Source organism: Gymnoscopelus braueri (assembly GCF_963280865.1).
Source record: "Gymnoscopelus braueri genome assembly, chromosome: 2".
Taxonomy (NCBI): Eukaryota; Metazoa; Chordata; class Actinopteri; order Myctophiformes; family Myctophidae; genus Gymnoscopelus; species Gymnoscopelus braueri.
This window is the reverse complement of record NC_137604.1, coordinates 54,152,260-54,176,426: the sequence shown is the minus strand read 5'-3', so window position 1 is coordinate 54,176,426 and position 24,167 is coordinate 54,152,260. Positions and strand designations below refer to the sequence as shown.

The window sequence follows — 24,167 nt, the reverse complement described above, 5'->3', positions numbered from 1 at the left end:
GAGAGAGAGAGAGAGAGAGAGAGAGAGAGAGAGAGAGAGAGAGAGAGAGAGAGAGAGAGAGAGAGAGAGAGAGAGAGAGAGAGAGGATCAGTTAAGAGAAATCCTAAAGAAATCGTTGCTTTTTCATTTGCGTTTTATGTTTATAGCATCAGCAGAATTAAGCGGTTACAAGGTCATTGCATCCCCCCTCTCTCTGACCATGAAGTGGAGGATGGGCTTCATCGTGACATTTTGTTTTATATTTTAATGTATATAACCTCCTCAAGCGTGTCACTGAACCAGTATGCATCTTCATCGAGAACGTGTCCCACTGCATTTTACACAACTGACTGATTTGTGCCTTTTGCCCTGTGTGTGTGTGTGTGTGTGTGTGTGTGTGTGTGTGTGTGTGTGTGTGTGTGTGTGTGTGTGTGTGTGTGTGTGTGTGTGTGTGTGTGTGTGTGTGTGTGTGTGTGTGTGTGTGTGTGTGTGTGTGTGGCGCATGCCCACTGTGTGTGGGTGTGTGTGTGTGTGTGTGTTCAACAACTTAGCATGCCCAAAAAGGAGGCAAAAGGCTGGCAAAGTATTGCTAGTATCTGCTATAAATGGCAGCCGCCACATATGGTGGAGACGCTGCTACTTATACCCGCTTACTGCACCTACAATATTTGTGTCCTTGTATGCTCTCCTTTGTGTGGGCATAAATAAATGGTTAAAATGTGTGTGTGCATGTCTGTGTGTGCAGGATCACTGCGTGGAGGGCAGCGCAGACGGCCAGGTGCTGTCTGAGAGTGAAGAGTACAAACAGGAGCAGTCCAGACTCCACCGTCTGGAGAGACAGGCCCAAGACTTCCTCAATGCTGTGTTCCACAGAAAGGGTACTGTACATAACAAAAACCACACTGTACATTATCAATGCTGTGTTAGGGTACATACCAGACACTGTCTGTACATTATCAATGCTGTGTTCAGAAAGGGTATATATACCACACACTGTCTGTACATTATCAATGCTGTGTTCCACAGAAAAGGTACATACCACACACTGTCTGTACATTATCAATGCTGTGTTCCACATAAAGGGTACAGTACATACCAAAAAACACTGTACATTATCAATGTTGTGTTCCATAGAAAGGGTACATACCAAAAAACATTGTACATTATCAATGCTGTGTTCCATAGAAAGGGGACATACAGTACCACACACTGTAGATCAGGGCTGCAACTATCCATACTTTTCGTGCTGATTATTATTCTGTCGATTATGTTTTCAATTAATCGACTAATCGAGAAGAGCGTGCTGAATAATCGAGGAGCGTGTTTTGTTGAATATTTTTACATTTCAATTTACAAAATGTAATGCCTCAACTCCTACATTCCAAGTCCTTGTCAGTCTGGGGGGGTCCCCAGTTCAAAGATGATAATTTCGGGGGTCCCGGCCTGAAAAGGTTGAGAACCACTGATTTAGAAAATACTCAGAAGACATAGGGTATTGTTACCCACACTAGTTTACATTTTAAATACTAGTGTACTGGCAATTAACACTGCTGCAGACTAATGACCCTGTATTTATTCACACATACCACCCTTTGTTGACAGAAGTGTGACACAAGTACTGTTACATCTATAAATTATATTATTATTATCCAGAACAGCTACATGTGGGCTATATTTTTCAAACTGATTAAGTCTATCTCTGCTTTAATTGCTTTTATGTCACTTAGAACATGTCTAACAACAACACAATAGTTTGGTGGTCTGAGTCTTATTTTACAAGAAGTAAATAAGGTCAAGCAAATCCTTTAGTTAATTAATCAGTTGAGTTAATCTGTGTGAATAATGAAAGTGCTGGTAAAATAAGGTGATAAAGAACAAAATAACAATAATAAGTAAATGCTCATCACAAATGATCTGATCCCAACCAGACATCTTGTAATACTTAATGTGTTTAGCCAGCAACCTTTATTTGATAATATGCAACAGAGACAAGCATTCCTATATTTTTTTATTCTTAATCATTTAACCCCCCCACCCCCAATTTAATATAATAATGATATCTCAAATTGATATAGCGCTTTTCTAAATTCCGAAAAACGTTTTACATGGGGGGGAGGAGAAAACAACAAAAGAAAAACAACTTTATTAGGGGGGGGAAACACAAAGGAAAGGTTAGACTAAGGAATAAAATCAATAAAAACGGAATCAAACGGAATGATGAGAAAAGGGGGGTGTGGAGTTAGCTGGGGAAAGCCATATTGAAGAGGTGGGTTTTGAGAGCGGTTCTGAAGGTTTGGAGGGTGGGAAAAATCTAATACCCTCAAAAAAGAAATTTCAACTGCCCCTAGCCGCAGAATGGTAGAGCCGACGTAAATGGCAGTGGATGTGTTGGATGCAGCTCAAAGTGAACTTTACTCAGGTATCTAGTTTGTCGCCGTCCGACCTTCCTAGCCCATGTTATAAAAAAACAACTGGCGAAAATGGCCAGAACTCAAACATCGAGTCCGTGGTGATGGGCAGGAGCTTTATCCCTATATGCCCGGACACTAACCAGAATTCGCATTTTTTGGGGGCAAAGTTGTAAACAGTACACAATTTGAATTAACATAATTCTATCATTATACATTATTAGTTTTCTAGAATTTCAGTCATTTATTGCTCTGTCATTTTCACTCCCTAATGCGTCACTATAAGACTACAAGAACCAAAAACGCACGTATTGGAGCTTTAAATAGAACTTGAATCGAGGAATTGGACAGCTGCCTTGTGGCTTACCTGATAGCAGCGCTTAGCTAGTAACTGCAACCTCCGGTGATCGACTCTCATCGTGGGTGGGCCTTTCTTTTCTCTCTCGACTTCTCTCTCCGCACAGTTTTTGTGAGGTTAGGGTTAGGTTTAGGTATATTTTTGTGAGGTTAGGGTTAGGTTTAGGTATATTTTTGTGAGGTTAGGGTTAGGTTTAGGTATATTTTTGTGAGGTTAGGTTTAGGCATAGTTTTGTCAACATGCAACGTCGCCATGGTGTCCAGTCTTACCAAAGCTTGACGTTTCAGGGCTACTGACAGAGTGGTAAAATGTGAAGCCTTGGGAGTGAGAACGGGTTGTTTCTTTAGTTTTAGAAATATGCACATACTGTGGAGTTTTTATACAGCATAGACACCTTTCATACCAGACAGTACTGCAACACGCTTGATGTGCAACCTGCCCACACAGGGTCCCTGTCCCTCTCCCTCTGTAACAGAATGATGTTGACTGGGGGTGACGTGGTAGGTCAGTGGTTCTCAACCAGTGGTCCGGGGACCACCAGTGGTCCTTGAGGAGGTTCCAGGTGGTCCCCAGCTAAATGATAGAGTTGGTAACTAAATGGACCCTTATAGATCTTTTACTCTTGAGAGCGTAAAATGAAACCAAATGGACCCGTAAGGGTCCATTTGGTTTCATTTTACGCTCTGAAGAGTTAAGTTATTGTTAAATAGGTCTACACAATTAGAGAATGTAGAAGAATTGTTATTTTGATCAACGTTTGCCTGTTATCATCTCTCCTATTGGTACCAACATCAATACAGCATGGAATTGTGGACAAAATCTTATCCAACGATAACAAAATATAAGTTTTGGGTCTGAGAGTCTAAATGTCATCAAACGGTGGTCCGTGGCTCAAATGCCGGATAAATAATGGAACTTGATATGAAAAAGGTTGAAAACCGCTGTGGTAGGTGGAAGGGTGGGTGGGTGGGTGGGTGTGTGTGGGCGGTTGGCCGGCGGGATCCTATATGGCTGTCAATGTCGTGACAAAGGAGAAGTTCCGTGCTTGGCTCCTGCTTGTTTTGTTTTATTGTTTTATGGTTTGGTTTTTCTTTTTTTAGACTGGATTTTTATTAGTGAAGAAAACAGATGTTAGTCCAATCAATGGCAGGACCTAATCAATCTGCCCTGCGCTCAAACACCCTGCCCAAGGGAAATTGCCACTACAGCGGCTATATACAGTATACACACACACACACACACACACACACACACACACACACACACACACACACACACACACACACACACACACACACACACACACACACACACACACACACACACACACACACACACACACTTATACACACCCATTCTGCTGTGCTCTAATATTACATCTCCAGTCTGGGGGGGAGGGGGTTGAACTTCCTTCCTGCCGTGTTGTACAGTACCTTCACATAATGTTTTGTTCACATGGACTCACACTGATGCCTGTCTGCACGTCTGTCTGTCTGCTGACGGCCCTGTTTACTTACTGTAGGTACAGTACAGTACCTCCGGAAGCTTGTCCTCTCAGCGTACAACAAAGCACAAGTTCCTTTTCCCCCCAAAATGTAATTGTTGTCCAAAAAGCCTCGTGCATGTGCCCCAAAGCCTGCCTTTGTTCTATCTAGGGGCAGGGGGGTCCCAAACGTTTTCAGCTCGAGAGACCCAAAAGATACCGTTGGTGTCTCCCACGGGACTTACAAAAAAACATACAAAAATACATTATGAATTAACCACTATACTATACCTGAGTCCGATTCTACAAATGTCTTCTAAATCCTTACAGTTTTCTGAAAAACGTATGTTACTATGTCAGTGGTGCTCAAACCTTTTCATGTCAAGGACCCCCAAAATTATATGTATTTGAATGTGGACCCCATCTCAAAATATTTTTTCCAGGGACCCCCAGAAGCAAAGATATGAGTTAAAAATGTTTGCTTTAAAACTTTATATATTCCAAGATTTGCACAAGTTTTCAAGATTTTTCAAAAACGTATAAGTTATAGCATGGCAAGAAGTGGCGCGCTATGAGCTTGTATATCTGCTATTTTTGAATAGCTATGCTTTCCCGGTTTTAATGGGTTAATAGTGAAAATAGCCGACCAACAAGTTCACACTTTCTTTTAGTTATTCAATGGATTTTTTTTGTGTGAAAATCAGATTACATTTTTTGTGTGAAAATATAATTTAAAGGAATTGTATGAAACGTAAAAGCTCCCCTGTACCTTCACATTGGATGGCCTACACGGTGCACACAGGCAGTATTACACAAGGACCTTTCATATGAACACAGTGTCCTCACCGTACAGAAACAGTACATTGCATTAAATGTGCAGTAGCACTGTATGCAGGATTAAAGTCCTGTATCTGCGTGGGTTTGGGATTATTTCAGATGAGGATTAATTTTTATTTAGGGGGGCGACTGTATTGTTTTGAGGATTTGGGTTGGATGTACTCTAGAGTATATGCATTCAGCATCCAAATATTATAGACTGTACATGTGCAGTATTTGGGACAATACCGGATTATAACCACACACATTATTATGTTTTTGTGTTGTTGTATAACTTTTTGCTCGACAATAAGATCAACGTCCTGGTGTTTGATCTACATTTCCTCTCACACAGCAGGGGGTGAGAGTAATTACACAGTAGATATGGTGTTATGCGATCTACCATGGGGATGTTTCATTCTGAATTTCATTTCATGACCAATTAACCGGCCCTCGTTAGCGGTTAATTAACCCATTAACCGATAGGATTAAGACAAAAGCACATTGTTTTGAAATGAAGATCCCATGGCATTCCTGGCCGTCTCGGCGGAAGTGTGCAAGGTTCCTTATTTCCCTGTGTTAGATGTATAAGGTAGCGATCATAAAGCACTGAAAGCAACTTTATACCGTAGAGGCTGGTCCAAGTGGGGAAATAAGGGGGACATAAAGTAACTTTGCACCCATAAACAAATAATAATAACAACAACAACAACAATAAAACTGTTAGTATTTACCAGTCCAATTCTTATTGTCGGTCTACCAGGCTTATTCCAAGAGTGTGGTACAGTAGTTCTACTGTAGTTGTAATGCTAGCTGTAGTTTACAGCTGGGGTCTTCAACAGGGGGTCCGGGACCCCTAGGGGGTCCTCAGAGTTACTACAGGGGGTCCGCCAAATCTTTTTGTGATGGGGAACATTTGCCGAAAATAGCAGATCTACAAGTAGATCGGCTATTTTTGGCTAGTTTGTGTAGAGGGAAAAAGAGCTGACCAAGTACAGAGCCAATGGTCAAGTTGACTAAATATTGAGGGTTTATTAGCATGAATCCAACTATCTATTAAATCAGTGTTGCAGATTAAACTTTTTCACAGTTTTACACAATATGGGGGTCCCTGCTTCATCTGTCTCTCAGCTAGGGGGTCATTGGACTTAAAAACGTTGAAGACCCCTGGTTAACAGTACATTTGTGACACGTGATGCATGTATACTGTGTACTGCCGCTGGGCTCAAGACACACAATACTGTACATTATCTGTCAAACGGATGCAAACCGTATATTCTGCTAGTGAATTGATTAAAGACCGCCTGAGTTGGACTGATGCTCATATAGCATCTATACGAACATGGGGTTTTCCGATGGCCCAAGGGTCATGTGAAAGCAGCGATGTAACCCAATTGTAATTGTCCTCTATTAAATTTAGATGAGCCCAAAAGGCAGGGCTGAACGAACGATGATGAATTCCTGTTTCTCTTTTTTTTCCCCGTTCCTTCTAGCCAGTGGGCAAAATTTTCCCACAGCAGCTGAATATACCGTACTGAATATACTAATATACTGTATACTGAACAAGAGAACATGGTAATAACTGAGCAGACTCCCAGAGGAACACAAAAATCTAATGTTTGTTTTTGTCTTTTTGTCTCCTTTCTCTCCCCAGACCTCCCACGTTTCTCAGACCCCCATATCCCTCTAGTGGCTCGTGAGATCATGCAGCGAATGATCCGCCAGTTCGCTGCCGAATATACCTCAAAAACTACTCAGGACGACCCACCCCTGCCCAACGGCACCATCAAGGACCAAAGCCTGCCGAGAGCGGCCTCCGCGGCCCCGGCCCTGGACCCGGACGACTCTCCCGGGGTCTCCCCACCATCCGGGGGGCCGCTGGCCCTGCTGTCGGGACCCCCCAGCTCCCCACCGTACTCCCCCTCCTCTTCCCCTTCCCCGGGCCCGGGCCCGGGCCTCAGCCCCAGCGCTGCCCCTGCCGCCACCTCAGTGCCCACCACCTCCTCCTCCTCCTCCTCCTCTTCCTCCTCCTCCTCCTCCTCTGCCCTGAGCGGCGACGGCACCAGTAACGGAGGAGGCGGTGGCGGCAGTGGGAGCGCTGGTGGTGCTGTCGTCGGCGCTGCTGCCTCTGCACAGAACCCCGTCCTCAGCAAGCTTCTCATGGCCGACCAGGACGGCCCGCTGGACCTCACCGTTAAGAAGAACAACGACCTGGACCTGGAACCCAGCGAGCAGGGTAAGGACACATGCACACACGCGCACACACACACACACACACACACACACACACACACACACACACACCCCCACACACACACACACACTCACTGTTTTGGGTGTGTGACACTGGCGCATAACTAAATATAAATCAGGCATAACTCCCAACCCTAAACCCTAAATGCCTAATCCAAACCAGTGTTCAATTTGTTTGACTAAAACTATGACGAAAAATGTTCGTTGACTACCTTTTTTCACTGACGAAAACTAAATAAAAACTAAGCTATGATGACTAAAACTAAGACTAAATATATTGACAATTTCGTCAACAAATAAAAACTAGACTAAAATGTTAGGGGGGGACTAGTGGAGAAGAGATCCAGTAGAACAAAAATACAAGTAATTTTATGTTTGGTCGCACTCGGGTTGGGTTGCAACGCCATCAAGGCACCGCCAAAATACATTTTAGTCGACTAAATCAACTGTAGATTTAGTCGACTATAATCTTAAGATATTTTGTAGGCTAAAACTAGACAAAAACTAAACTTTTCAGATGACTAAAATATGACTAAAACTAAATGGAATTTTATTCAAAAGACTATAACTAAAACTGAATCAAAATTTGTTGTCAAAATCAACACTGATCCAAACCCCAACCTGAATGTTTTCCTAATGGTACATCTTCTATACTAACACACACACGCACACGCACACGCACACGCACACGCACACGCACACGCACACGCGCTCACGCACACACACACACACACACACACACACACACACACACACACACACACACACACACACACGCACTTACAGTATATTGTTAATGTCCTGCAGAAATCCTGTCTGCCTGTTATGTTGATACTGTTGACAGCTGCCATTGTCCGTCATGTGCATGTTTTTATATTCATAGCTGTGGGACAAAGCCTAACCATTAAAATACATCGCAAGATGCTTATAAATACAGGGCAAATGGCAACCGTTGTTTACTAGTTCTTATAAAGATTGACATTATACAGATGCACGTTTTTAGTTAGAAAGTTCAAGTCACAAGGTAAACAAATACACCTTCGTTCCCCTCCACGTGCACGCACGCATGTACGATTGCACACACGCATGCATGCATGCACGCACGCACCAAATAGTTTTGGCCGCTCCCCCAGTGTAACCAAAAATAAATAAACTGGCAGTCCAATCCAGATTAAAGGGACAGTGCACAGTTTTAGGTCCTATCACTAAACTGACTGCCAGGTTAAAGGGACAGTGCAGAGTTTTAGGTCCAGTCCCTAAGCAGAATGCCAGGTTAAAGGGACAGTGCAGAGTTTTAGATCCTGTCCTCCATTTGACCGTTCACCTACTTTTAAACAAGCTTTTTGGAATCTGCTTACAGTAAGCCTTTCCTCCCAAACAAATGTTGAATTCTTGCAAAAACCTGCACCCTGCCTAAACACACACAAACACACACACACCCCGTAACTTTGCCACTAGAAATTAAATTATAGGTTGAGATTATCCTTTAACTCGGATAATAGAGAAGATAAAGTTAAGTACATTCCAAAACGACACGACTGGATGTAAAGCTCTTTTAAATAGTAAAGCCTTAATTATTTGTGTTCAGCATCGGGTTACAACCAGGTACAGTAACATGTTCTCTTTTCCCCCAAAGTGGCATTATAGCATTGTTCAATTATACTTTTCATACGCATGTGATTGTGTTGTTTACTTTTTTCCGTAAGCCCCATGCTCCGCCACCCTGGATATTAAAATGAACATTTTAACCCATTTAGACCTGTTACACCTATTCCTTGTTATACCTTTTCCAAGCTGGGAATGCCTCTGTGTCATTTTAGTTGTTGCTCTATATCGCTGTTGTCGGGCTGTTGTCGCACTACAGCGTCACACAAAAGCATCAAAAGTAGCAGATCTACAAGCTCTCGCGCCACGATTCGAGCTTGTAGATCTGCTACATATGATATTCTTCATTTGAATCCTGAAAAGTCTCAATTTTGGACAACCTTTTTTCTTTTCTTTTTTAACGTTTTCCAGAAAACTTTTAAAGGATTTAGAAGATGTTTTTAGAATCGAACTCAGGTCTTAATCGGTTAAAATCACCTCACGTTGGGGTTTTACTTCTGATTAAACACATAAAAGCGCTGAAGATTAGAGAGACAGTCTCAGGTCCTACTGTCCATATGGGAGAAGGTCACGGGGTCAGCTGCACTTTGAGGATTACACTAACACAGAATGGGGAGAGTGAGTGTATGAGTGAGTGAGTGAGTGAGTGAGTGAGTGAGTGAGTGAGTGAGTGAGTGAGTGAGTGAGTGAGTGTGTATGCCTGTGCGTGCGTGTGTGTGTGTGTGTGTGTGTGTGTGTGTGTGTGTGTGTGTGTGTGTGCGCGCGAGTGCATGCGTGTGCGTGTGTGTTTGCTCCCACAAGACATTCATGCAAAACACCATGGTAGGATGGATTAGCTGAAAATAATGATCGTTGCGATTAATAAACAATGCAGTGGGATTAGTGACATTGATTTTCAACACACATTTTAATTTTAACCACATAAACCCCATTACATTGTTGAGCGGAGTCCCACAGGGCTCTATACTAGTGTATTTACTGTTTTCCCCTCAACATTAAATATCTCCGCTTTGCGGCGCGTCGTAAGCTTGTAGATCTGCTATTTGAATGTGAAAGTTCTCCCCCAGAATACGGATGCTGGGGTTTAAGTGGTTAAATTGATATTGTGTGTTCAACACAGAGAGTGGCTATTTGAGAGGTGAGAAATAACAGATCTACAACGCATTATTGCGATGGATTATGAGCTTGTAGATAAATATATATATATATTTTTAACGTATATACATATTTTTTAAAGGGTTTGTTTACAGCATCAAGGGAAAGACTTAGATATATTTCCCGCTTTTCTCTTTTCTTTTTCCCCCCACCCCAGAGGACTATGCCCATACTGTTAACATAACAAACATTCAATTATGAAAAGGACTAATATAAAGGAAAAACTAAAATAAAACAAATATTTTTTTTTATAGAAGTATAGAACAGAAAGGAAAAAACTAATAACTAGGGCAAACGCACACAGTTAACATAACCCTTGTGAATGTTAGTTGTGGTGTACAGTTTTATAGTACAAGTTTAAATAAAAAGATATTTGACATTTTTAGAAAACGTTCATACACATCTCTGTGTATAATAGAGGGATACAGGGCGTTAAATAAGGACACACCAGACTGAACAGTGATGATGAAAGACTTTTTTTTCCTTTCCTGCTGCTTTGAACTTATTCAGCAGACTAAACGCCCAGTGAGAGCTACAGTATTGATCACATGACCCCAACACATTGTTTTCCTCTGACCCGCTGTGTTCCTCTGCGGCTGTGTTTGTGTGCACTGTATATATACGTTTGTTTGTGTGTGTGTGTGCGTGTGCGTGTGCGTGTGTGTGTGCGTGTTGTGCCCCTCAGAAGATGGCGTCCTGGACCTGTCCACCAAGAAGAACCACAGCGTGGGCGGCGGCCTCCTCAAAACCTCTCCCGGCTTCTGCTCCACGCCTGGAGTCAAGGGGTGAGACAGACAGACAGACAGACAGACAGACAGACAGACAGACAGACAGACAGACAGACAGACAGACAGACAGACAGACAGCACTACTACTCAGCACTAGAGTTCTCAAATTCTGCCCGAATCCGAACCCGACCCGACGGTTTCAGACCGAGCCGGGCCGAAAATGTATGCTAATTAGTCGGGCCAAGCCAAGCCTCGGGTTCCGAAAAAAAAAAAAAAAAAGATAAAAAAATAGATTACCCCCCAAAAAAATGTTTCAACTGCCCCTAGCGGCTGAACGGTAAGGCCGACGGAAATGGCAGTGGATGCGTTGGATGCAGCTCAAAGTGAACTTTACTCACCTATCTAGTTCGCCGCCGTCCGACCTTCCTAGCCAGTGTCCAGCGTTCCAATCTGCTCGGTTCAAAGCTTGTTGGATGCGTGACTTTGAGGACCTTAAGCACATAATGACACCTTTTCGGGTTTTTCGGGCCTAAAATTATGGTAATTGTTCGGGCGGGGCCCTCTTCGGGCCGGCCTAGTTAGGGCCCAGTTAAGGCCAGGCCTTCATTTTCAGGCCCATTGAGAACTCTAATAACGATAACTATAACTATAACTATAACTATAACTATAACTATGGTATAACTATAACTATATCGTTGCTATCAGACAGAAACCTCTTATCTCCATATTCTAACGGTTTTTTTTTCTGTAAATGAATGCCCTGCTTGATCATACCACACACAAACACGTCGCGGTGCGACGTGTTGTGTGTGCGATGATCTGTTGTGTGTCGTAGATCTGCTATTTTCAAAAGATTTTTAATACATTTTACACACATGATAACTTGTGAAACGGGACATCCTGCATAATGAGCACTTTTATTTTGGTACTTTAAGTACATTTTGATGCCAATACTTTTGTACTTTTACTCAAGTTTGATTACCAGACTTTCACACAGTAACAAAGTATTTCTACATAGGGGTATTGATACTTTGACTTTCCACCACTGTTTAACAGCTCTTTAATTATAGCGCTGTCAAAATAATTGTAATGAGAACCTTCAACACCACGTCCATACAGCACGTTCGGTATAGCCTTCACGCATGGTACTTCATTATTCCCCCTCCCTGTGTGTTTGCTCTTTGGCATGCAAAGAAGCTGTAATTACCGCTGCCGCAAATGGATTCCGCATGCACAAATCCCACGTTGGACCCACATAAAAGCATAAGGCAGATCATCTTAGCATTAATGTGTGTATCATCGCGGCTAATTTTCGGCCGTGACATATTGATGAGGAAATCCAACAAAGAGCATCTTTTTTTAATTTAAAGAAAATCGACAGGAGTGAAAAGAGTAAACTCCGCCCTCGGGGCGACCACAGCCAACGCCTCCTGCCTTTCATCCTGTACTGATTGGTGCGGTTCGGCCCCATCAATGCCCATTGATTTCATGGCTGAGGCTTTTTGCGTGGCATATATGGATGTATTTATGCACACAGGTATTTATAATTCAGTGTGAGAGGTCAACGGCAGAGCGTGTCAAAGACGTGACATGAGCCTTTGTCTGCTTTTGCTTTTGTCTTCTTTTCCATTGCCTTTGTTATCGACGAAACGCAACAACGCAGCCACAGTTATTTATTGATAACCATATACACTTGCCTTGAAGTCATGCTTGCTACATGTGTGTTAACGAGTAATACATCTTATGCTGATGAACACTGCTAACCAGGAATACTTTTAATCCCTAGGTCAAAGATGGATTTGGAGAGGTTTCATACTGTATGTGTAATGATAAAATGTTAGTTGGAGTGGTTTTCTTTGATTCCTTTACAGAACATGCTTTTTTGTCAAAGCAAACCTAGTTTGCAGGATCACTTGTGTAGACTGTTTTGTGTTTAAACAAGACTAAGAACAGGCTGTGCTGGTCCTTACACCTAACTGGGAAGTTTGGCCAAAGAATGGTGCTTGAGGAAAGACCATGGGGGGTCATCAAAATCAGTAGGGTTTTCGACGGACACATGGAAGTACGGACGGACAGACCAATCGACATAACCTTAAGCCATCCTGAAATAAATAAATACAGTATACTGTATATGTAGGAGAGAGGCTGGGAGCCTAAATGTTCAGGTACCAAACATAAAGTATTTTGACTCCCACACAGGAGGTTAAAGGAACAGTGGTAGCCTGTTATGCAAGGGAAAGGCTTGGTACTAAAAGCTTGGTGCGATGAACTACGCCTGCACAAGACTTCAGGCTTCAAGTGTGAAGTAGGAATCAAGAAGTTCCCCAAGGCCCTAACGCCTTTGGCCACTCTTCAGCTCAATACCAGTGTTTTTTTAAGATCAGGACATGTAATACTAATTTGTTTTAGTTTTAAGAGGCGTGGAGGCGCCCCCTGCCTTCCATCTCGCCTCAAGCTGGCCTCATTAGGACACTGGTTCTCAAAGTGGGAACAGTTTAAACACTTAAGCACTTTTTTCAGCTATTGAAAAATAGCTTATCTACAAGCTCAAATATTTTTAAAAAATACATTAAAAAATAGCCAATCTACAACATATTTTAATCTGCTTTTTTATTTTTGATGTTGAAAAGTCTTGACAAATCATCTCTTATGGGAGTCCCCTGGCACAAAGTATTTTAAAAATTGGGGTCCCTGGCCAAATTGCATCGATTTGGGGGGTCCGTGACATGAAAATATTTGAGAACCACTGGATTAGGAAACAAGGACCTGCGCAGCCGGCCAGACGCTCAACACTCCTCCTTTAATGATGGTTACTGTATGCTTGAAATGCCGCTGCTCTCTGTCTGATTCCCATCTCTTTGGGGAGAGGAGCCGCGACCACCGTGTACAGAATATTCCTGTTTGCTCCCGTTGTTTTCGTATCAGGTTGAATTATCAGATCCGCTGGTGATGTGTTAGTGAAGTGTCCCCAATGACACCCGACTGTAATGCTGTGAACAGCTCCTCTCAGAGAGGATAGACTCCAAAGCCTCTAGTTAACCCTGTATTGTTTTCAGCGAGCCTTAAGACGTCCCACTGTGATAATCTATCTTAAACCCCCTGTAGAGGACTCCCCACATGGCTCATTTAAGTTGTTCATCCTCAGAATACCCCTCTGTGATGGATGCAGTCTTTTTTTGCATTCCTGTTAAGTTAATTTCCCGTCAGCCATCGCTATTTCTTGTTCTGCTTCTTTTTTTTCTTCTTTTTTTTTAAGACACTTGCTGCCCGTTGCTATAGTTACTTAGCTGAAGAACTGAGGTTACAGAGATGCAAACAAAGCCCCAGCATTTAGTTGCATTACTGTGAGCGAGTATAGAGGTTATTTCAGATTATCTTCGTCTTAAAATGTTAAACATTGTAATGATTTCCTATTAATGCTGATAAAAACAAATTAGATACGTGCGAGCAGTTAAATTCAATCGATTGTTCTGAATATAGTTAATTTATTCTAATTGCTGCTTCAGGTCTTTATATATGAATATATATATAATGATATCTGCACCTTGTCAACTGGACCACATCTCATACTTGTTGCATGACAAATAGTGAAAATAGCCGATCTACAAGCTCGACTGCGACGTGTTGTGAGATTGTATATTTTCGATTTTTGCTATTTTTGAAATTTATTTCAATAACATTTAAAATATGCCCAAAATAGGCACACCAGGGTTGAGGTGGTTAGCCCATCATGGCCAGCAGTATGAATTATCATGTTAGGAAACTGAATTTGGTAAAGGGCAACTTTGAGCACATTTCTTTTTTGCAAAGTTACTTTTATTTAGATCAAAGAGACAGAAATTAAAGAGACAGAAGACCGAGGGCAGAGAGAGGAGAGACTTTGGAGACATAACGGGAGTCGGATTCAAACGTAGGTCCTCGTGACTCACAAGGAGCATGTAGTCTGTGCAGTAACTGGCCGAGACGCCAGACACTCCAACTTTGGCCATTTTAACTTGAATCCTACCGTTCTATTATGAGAAGGATAAGTGAAAATCTGACATATACAGCAACACTTCCCAGTGTGTTCTGTACCACGAGAACTCACTCAATGGCACTGGAATATCTGCTAGCCTAGATTTAAAAAAAAGGTTGACCAGTGGGTATATGGAGGCTGATCATTTACATACCAATGATAATTGCGTCTCATACAGTATGCACATACAATTTACAATTACAATGTAGGTATTTAAGAGAGAGAGAGAGAGAGAGAGAGAGAGAGATTTAGCAGATGCTCTTAATCCAGAGCGATTTGCAGTAAGCAAGGTAAACACAAGGTAATACATCAAATGCAGATAGAGACAGTGTAGTGCACCAGCAATCTAGGATCACAGGTAAACCAAGAACCTATCATCAATCTAAACATTATAATATCAAAAAAATAATAATATGTACATTTTAACTATACAAACTATAGGATGCCAGGTCAACAAATGAACCTGGCATCTGTCTAAATAACATGCTATCTAAATTACATTTTGACCTTTGCATAAGACTGCTACGTCAAGTGCTACAGGTTTTATATCCCCCCCTTCCTTTAATATTCCACGCCAGAGTTTAATCTCATAATGTACTCACCAGTGCCAGCGTTTTATTGTTGTTTTTTTGTTTTCTTCACGTCGCCACAGTAGACAAAGTTAAATCTGTTAAAATCGCGCATTCAACTCTTTGTAAACACACAAGCGATCGGTCTGAGTCGACCAGTGAAGACCGCATGAAAATCCGATCTGCCATCTTGTAGTTACAACTGTTTATGTTAAACAGCGATCAGCGACGAGAAAAACTACAACCGAGAAAATGGCGGTTTGGTGTTAGCTTAAGAATGGAAGTGGATGGGATTGGAAAAACCGGATCCCGGATAATTCCGTTTCCGGTGGTGCTACAATGAAATGTGTCGTATCGAACGAGGCCTACAATGTAATGTGAACTTAAAAAAAAAAAAAAAAAAAAAAAGACCAGTTGGCGTAGATCTACGCGACGGGCTTTGGCGGCTTTAAATAGGTTTGCGTAGATATACGCGACTGGCACTCAATGTGTTAAAAAAAAAAAACGCTGGTGTTCATGGTTAATTCCACTGGATTGCTTACAGGCCACCAGTAACACATCACAATGCTATTCCTCTGTTTTTATTTGTGGCATTGAGTATAATTTTAAATCATTTTATTATAATATGTTATTTCAACTCAGTATGAAGTTGAAACAAGAGGTCCACCGTTAACGCTGAATGTAATAAAAAAGGAGCAGTCATAATACCTGTGGGTGAAGGTGAAGAGGCGGAAGCCAGCTGAATTGTTTGACTTAAAGAAAAGGCTGTGCTTGGTAAAATCAACATTTATGCCATATTAAAGCAGTTTGAATTGCATATTTTATGCCTGTAATGAATTTGATACAAGCAGTTATTGTGAGATTTAAATAATAAGATTCAAGGGAACAACATAAGGCATAATTTCGCTTCGCTACATCAACTGTAATGTAATTACCTTGTCATTGTAAAGAATTAATTATCTTTAAATAAAGTGGTGAGGGAAATCAAATTGTTTGCAACTTCTTTAGCTGGCTGAATCCCTTGTTAACGCCGTAATTGCACAGAAACCAATTAACTGAATGAAGAATCCTGGTAATTGGTATTCTGTATTCTCCACACCATACAATTTTCCTTTGGTGTACACGCTACACACACCTACTGTACCTGTTTTAATATCCTACTAACATATTTAGGGGTGCAACCATCTAACTGACAATTGTCATGTGTATTTGAATAGTTCAGTTCATCATCATTATTCAGAAGGCTGCTTTGTAGCATACGGAATCATTTCAAGACTTTTTTTTTTGACTTTGTAGACCTGACTGTACACTTTGTAGAGCTTTCTACAAAGTGTAGGTTCATACAAGAACTTTTATGATGCATCGGATGCTGTGACAATCCAACAACAACAACACCACATACCATAATGTATCTGTTTCTGTTTGCATTGTGAATGGAGGGAGTCAAACTAAAATAAAAAATATAAATAATTAAAATAGGAATTATGGAAAGTTTCTATGTAATTTTACTCACAAAAAGCTTTGATTCTGCAGACGTCATCACGTGACATCATTAGACCTGACACTTAACCACGCTTAACTCGGTCTCATTTTGTCTCTTATCCAATCAGGCGTCCCCTGAGGGTAGACCGCGCCTTCCGAGAGGTGGACGAGGACGGCCTGCTGCCGAGAAGCTTGCAGGAGGGACTGAGGGACAACTACGTCAGCTCCACCTCTGCCAAGCCCCCGTTGGCCCGCTCGCTGCTCATCAAGGAAGAGCTCCTCAACCAGAAGCACCACCTCCTGAGCCAGCCCGCCGCTCTCTCATTGGCCACCTTGGAGTCGGCCGGCTTGCTCAACCACGTCCAGGCGCACGCCTTGCTGGGCCGCGAGGGGTCCTCCTCCCCCTGGGGGAGCAAGGCCCACCTGGACAGCCTGCTGAAACTGAAGCAGGCCAGCGGGGCCCTGAGCGGGGCCCTGAGCGGCGCCCTGAGCGGGGCGCTCAGCGACCTCAAAGAGCTGCCTCTGTTCCTGGACAACCACCACAACCACCACGGAGCCTTCTCCTCCAAGAATTCCCTCCTCCACCACCACCATCACCACCACCACAACCAGATCTCCAAGAACCACCAGGTCAAGAGAGAGCCGGGCCACTCCCCTCCTGTGGATCTGAAGATCCCTCAGGTCCGGGGCATGGATCTCTCTTGGGACTCCCACGCCTCGGAGCTGTACGGCTACGGGGCCATCGGGGTCGGAGGCAGTAGCCACGTGGAGAACGCCCTGAGCCGCAAGCTGAGGGCCATTCTGCCCAAGCAGCACCGCAGAGGAGGTTTGGGGGGAAGCCTTGGGGGGCTGCTAGACGGGGCGGCCGACTACTGGAGCTCCGACATGGACCACCCGACCTCCAGACCAGCATATTCCACCTCCGACGCCGAAGGGGACCTCGCCAACAAGCAGCCAAGGAAGAAGAGGGGTCGGTACCGCCAGTACAACACTGAGCTCCTGGAGGAGGCCATAGGGGTGGTCATGGGCGGGAAGATGAGCGTGTCGAAGGCCCAAAACATCTACGGGATCCCACACAGCACCCTGGAGTACAAGGTGAAGGAGCGCCTGGGCACCCTGAAGAATCCCCCAAAGAAGAAGCTCAAGCTGATGATGAGTATGGAGGCGGGCCAAGATTCCGCCGCCGAATCGGAGAACACCCCCACCGCCACCCCGCGTGACGACGGGCCACCGCTGGCTGCTGCTGAGCTCAAGGACGACTAACGACAAGAAACATGACGAGTTTTGATGACAATTTAAGAAAAACCTATCGATGAAATGACAGAAATAACTTTATCAAACCTCAGACAGATGACTTAAGATGATTTGAAATGGATGGGGCTTTATTTGTGCCAATTTACTTTGCAGTATCTGGGTGAGCACAAACGCAGGGAAAACATGAGGAGGATTCTTTAAAAACAAACTGGAGAGAAACTAAACTAATCGGCTGGTTGTTTTTTTGTTTGTTTTTGCGGTTGTCATGTGACCGACACTGCGCAAGCATTTGTTCGACTCTTATATCAAGGGGTTAAACAAATGCAGCTAAAGACATGAGTTACATGACAATTGATTTAAAATTTCTTAAGCATGCTGATAATCCCCAGCCCCGAAACCTAATCCCTCCATTTCTGACCTTGATACACTGACCATAACTGCTTCTAAATGTAGTTTGGGCTGTGGAGCATTCCAATTTGGGGGCGGGGGGGCACAAAATTAAGGGGAGGTTGAAAAATCACCCTTTGGAACAAACCGTCAAATTAATGTCCTTTAACCCCCACTTCTCTCTCAGTACTGGAGTTGAAATTGGTAAGTGAACTGTCTATTATGTTTAGAGCCCTCTATAGAGATAATCCTGCCATTGATAATTCACCAAGGGTTCTGAATCAAAAGCCCATTCTCTGATCGCCAGGTAGCCATTATGCTTTAACTGCAAACCTTTACTTTCCTCCTTAGATTATTCAGCTGTTCTCTATGTGGACGAAAGCAACATTAACCCGTCCTTTTGAACGAGAATAAGTGAGACAGAAGTCATTCAGGGATGCATGTTTGTGAGTTTCATAGATACTACTGACTTTTTAGGGTAGACTCTTCTTTTCTTCTGTCTCTTTTTTTTTGTTTTTGTTTTGCTTTGCTTTGCTTTCTTTTGCACTACACTTTTGGTCTGGTGCATACAGACCAGGTTACCTCGGCATTGTTGCATTGTTGCTGTTGTTGATCAGCCGTTTTCTTTTTAAGTGGATTGTGGTCTTCATGATCATCCGTCAGCGTCTCACCTCTGATATTGGAAAGGCCGGAGCCACCTCACCGTTTCCCTCCAATCGGTGACTATCATATAGTCTAACAACTATAGGGTCACTGATTTGGATGAAGGCTGGTGAGCTATAGCTCACAGACCGTTCCAGGATCAGAATGTGAAACTCTGCTGCTTTAATCCAATTGACTACCTTATTCTCACGCACGGCTTTAGTTAGCCTTATGTCTAATTTATACACCATCCTCACAGCCGTGCCAATCGCCGAAAATAACCGCTTTTCAACAGAAAACAAAAAAACGCATCAATCAGTTATTATCGGCGAGGGACAGGGTCATATGTGACGAGGTATGAATTAGTCTGTAGTCAATGGGCTTTGACAAGTCTTAGGTAATAATTATGTCAGAATTTATTCTTTTCCAAACTAAGCAGAAATGGTCGGTTTTAAGCAAACTCTTTTCCCTCTTCAAGGTTACTTACATTTTCAAGGACAGTTTTAAAGGCAGTTTTACTATGACAATTTATAGCAGGGCTCTTTGGGGTGGGACAGGGATATTTTTCAGTGGGGTGGGGTTGTTGATAAAGGCGAGGGAAGGAGAGGAACATATTAATATATTATTACTAAATTATTACGATGCTGACGACGTAAAAAGCCCATCCGCATTTCTGGATGAATTTTTCTCCTCATTATTAACTCAGGGTGACTGAGGCAGATGGAGTGGGTTTCAAACTTGGAACGTTCCCCTGCGGGACCTATAGTTGTAAAAGGCAGGAGGACAAAGACACTTCCCATTAATGGTGCAGGATTTGGGGTGGGGTTTAGCATCGCCACAGCCAATAGACTGTTGGCTAATCAATGAAGAAAAACTAACAACAACGACAACAACAGCAAAACACTGAAGTTGGGTGAAGGGGGAGGGTGGGGCGCTGGAAGTTTTTTGTGGATGAACTTCTAAAATAGCACTTTTCTAAAATAGAAAAAAAATGAGAGAGAAAGGCAGATGTTTGAGGTTATGCATGGGTTGTAGCTCTTCTTATTTGTGCACTGGTGTTTGGAAGAGATGGAGAAGAGAGGTGAAGAGGAGAACAGGGAACAGGAGAAGGAAGAAAAGATAAGAAAAGGAAAAAAAAGCTTTAGTTTCTGAAGACTTTCAGAAAGCTGCAGCATGGACCCAAACATTCTTTTATTCCTCTCGATTACCTCCGTTTTGGCGAAACACTGGCTGACAGCTTGAACATGTTGAGTTTTCCCGTAGTGTAGTCTATTAGTCTTCATGATTTCCGTCCTCTCGCCTGCTAAAGCACTAGGGGAGAAAGAAAAAAAACGTGAACTTGTCATTGTGTCATTGTTGGGAGGAGGGGGGTATACACAGTATGTATCCCTCAGAGGAAATGCAAGAAAAAACTATTCTATCCGTCTTTTCCTATAGCTGGAAAAGACGGAGGGAGACAAAAAGAGGCTCCTTTTGGTTCTACGTGTTTGTTTTGGGCCCCGCTCTGTGGTAAATGTTGCTCTTCGCTCCGAACACTGCCTGGTGCTCACCCAGTCTGTGAGATTTTTAAAACATGAAAAATTGTGCATCTCTCCATTATTTCAACTCAGATGAAATGAAAAATGATCACTACATTTTGAAATGTATTGTACATTTTATTTATTCTACTTTTATTTGTTTTGTTTTTTATTTGTTTGTTTTTTCATCTGTTGTTTTTCTCTTTAAATTTAAAGAAATGGCATGCACCATTATAATTTTTTTGGCTGACTTCGGGGTGGGGGAAATTGGAAGATCTCTTGGGGGTGGGGGGGGGGGGGTATTTCAGAACTAACTAATGATGGGGTAAAGATGTGCAGACCCATACTAAATGACCAAACAATCATTATATAATCACTTATTAACCCTTGATTGCACACAATCGTGACTTGCCACACATTGGTTGTCAACTTTTGAAGTGGTACAAGTCTTGAGCGTCCCGTTGGCTTGATTGGCAAGTATGCATCGCCTCTGGGGAAATGTCTCACACACACTCCTAGGAGTCCTGCATAAAATGCATCCAACACTTGGACAATGCCGAGCATTCCAAGTGTCTAAAAGATTTCCAGGTGCATTCCAATTGAATTGTTGAATCAGACCCGCCCCAAAAAAGGAAAAGGAATAATCTGAGAGATAAAACCTGATCAATAACGTCAGTGTTGATGACAAAGCACTTCATGTGACGAAGACCTTTCGTCCCAAAATGGCTGCTGCCTGAGCTAGCTAGCTGTGAATACAATTTGATGAAACACTACTCAAAGTAAAGTGTGCGATTACTTTATTGTCCCTCGAAACGCTCCAGAGAGCACTGTTGCTATAAAGTATAAAGTACCGTGCTCCTTGGCACTTATTGGCCCGTTGGCCTGTTTCATGTCATGCATGTAAAGCATGGATTTTGTGCTAAAAAATAATAATGTAGAACTAGTACGATTGGCACTTAACGACACAATGCACTGTTGTGCGTGGATAAATTCCTACAACAGCACTTAAATTGAGGAGCATTCCCAAAGGGCGAAACAATCTCTTCTTGCATAATTTACCCAAATCTCTAAATGATTTTTTTTCAAAGAAAAAAGATTTTCTCTGTCCACAATCAAATGTCACAACCTTATATGGCTGGCGTTTAATTTACTACTGATAACCATACTTTAAAAAGAAAAAAAATGTTTATTTTCAGCCTGGTCTTATCTACTGAGGTGCATGCCATTTAAGGTGTACTTATTTTATGCTATTTAATTTTATTACCATTGGGTTATGTTGATTGTTTATATTCATGTGGTTAACAGATCCCCCTGTCCAAAAATGTTCTCCTCCATGCGACTGAGTCTCACAGTTGTTGTCAGTGAAACCTCAAGCTATATTATAAAGTTAAAATTATTTAACACACACACACACACACACACACACACACACACACACACACACACACACACACACACACACACACACACACACACACACACACACACACACACACACACAGCCACACAAAAACACAATGAATGTAGTGAACCAATATGAATATCTCAACCTCTACAGTTTTCTGCAGAAAAAAATGTCTAGTTAATTCTGAACAGACTGTTTTAGGTTTTTCTAATCTTTTTTTTTTATTATTTTTTTTCTTTTTGTTTTATATAACTTTCACTTTCTGCTGCTTGCATTGGAAATAGTTGTTTTTCTGACGCGGGAAATGCGCACCAGTAGCCTTCAGTACTGTAAATGTCTCAGGACCGAGCCAATGGGAGGGGCAGCAATATTTGTCAGTCGGAAAAAGACGCAGACTTAACTACCTGTACTAGATGTAATGTATAGACATATATACTATATATCGACTTGGTCAGCAAGTGGCCAAGAAGTGCTATACCTCAATCTCGGAAAACTTCTTGTTTTCCGTGCCTCGTACTTGTACATAATATCCCTTTACAGGGAAGCCTGGCAAAGGGATAGTCGATACTCTGGGAAACCTCCTCCTTCTGTTTTTTTTCCTTCTCTTTGTCTCTATCATTATGCTTTTCTCCTCTTTGTTAAACTCCCTCTGGTGAAGGGAGGAGGGAGACAGCTAGCTCACGTGTCTGACTGACCAATATTTGCCACCCTGCTCTTTTCAGGTATTTTTCAAGACAACAAAACCCTTAAACGGTAGATAAGTAAGAACAAAAGAAAGAAGAAAAAAACATACATTGGGGGTTATTATGATTTCTTTTATTAGAATAGGGGAAGGAGGGTGGGAGGCTAGCGGGGAGGGGGCTAAATCACGCAAAACAATTCTGGAAATCCTAAGATTCATTTTGGGGATTCGGCTGTCTGGTTTTCAGCCTGGAGGGGTCAGCTATTAGGTTGTGTGGGTCACACCCAGTGTGTGGAGAAAAGGAACGAGGCAGATGTTTGTTTCATTGTTTTGCTGGGTTTTCAGCTGTAATGTAACTCCAGGTTGAAACTGAACAGGAGAATCCTTTTATTTCTTACACACCCAGTGAGAGAGATCAGAGACCCAGAGGGGAGAATGGGGGACAGGTGGACAAGTTAACCATTATTTTACTGTCTTGTACAAGTCTATCCAAAACCTTCTTTTAACACTGCATTCCAAAAAAAAACACACACACACACAAAAAAACAAAACCTCACAAACACAAAAAATGTACCTTTATATGATGAAAATGAAAATAGCTATAAAACATATGAATATATATAAATATATATATTTATTTTACTGTTTTACGTCTTCAGGTAAACCAATCGATTTTCTTTTTCTTTTCTTTTTTTGTCAATTTCTTTTTTTGGGGGGGGGTTGTTTTTTTTCTTCTGCCGTGTGACAGATTGTAATACACATGACAAAGAAGAAGAAAAAAAATGTTGAACAGCAACTACAGTAACCTCACTTTCTAGACACCGTGTGACGTGCCATTTTGTCTTGGGGTGGCTCGTTGATATATACCGTATAAGGAAAGAAAGTACCGTATATGTATATGATTGCCATGCTTCTCTCTATGGAGATGTTTTGTCTTTTATTTTTTTATTTTTTTCCTGTTTTCAGTTTTTTTTTGTCACGCTGCATATCTGGTTGTCATTTATTCCTCAGGTCCGACCACTTCAAAGCAGCTGATTGTACACACACACACACACACACACACACACACACACACACACACACACACACACACACACACACACACACACACACACACACACACACACACACAAGAAATCACACACAAACAGGAAAAAAAAAAGGATAAAGAAATCAGGATTTTTAGTACACGACTCGTTTCCAGGATTTTTAGATGTTAACTGACGGAAGCAGTTTTTTAAATTCATTGTTGTTCTTGTTATTGTTGTTAGTGCTATTATTATTACGACGATGATGATGACGGCATATTTTGTTCCTTTCTTTTTTTCTTTTTTTTCCTTAAAAGAAAAAGAAAAGACAAATTCTTATAAAAGCCTAAAAAGCCAGGTCTCTCTGAATACAAACCTTTGTATTCCCTCTAGCACATTAC

At 42.1% G+C, this 24,167-nt stretch overlaps 1 protein-coding gene across 1 annotated transcript in view; it reads left to right on the top strand.

Moving 5' to 3' along the window:
• The window catches only part of lcor (ligand dependent nuclear receptor corepressor), a gene marked incomplete at its 5' end in the record, with an annotated part of 92,505 nt that extends 73,965 nt beyond the window's left edge, over positions 1 to 18,540 (top strand). Inside the window, 4 exon segments of the mRNA XM_080453032.1 lie at positions 725 to 857; positions 6,699 to 7,280; positions 10,743 to 10,842; positions 16,980 to 18,540. Of these exon segments, the coding sequence (XP_080309158.1) occupies positions 725 to 857; positions 6,699 to 7,280; positions 10,743 to 10,842; positions 16,980 to 18,114 (1,950 nt within the window). The 3' untranslated portion in view covers positions 18,115 to 18,540.
• Between the last annotated feature and the right edge of the window lie 5,627 nt (positions 18,541 to 24,167).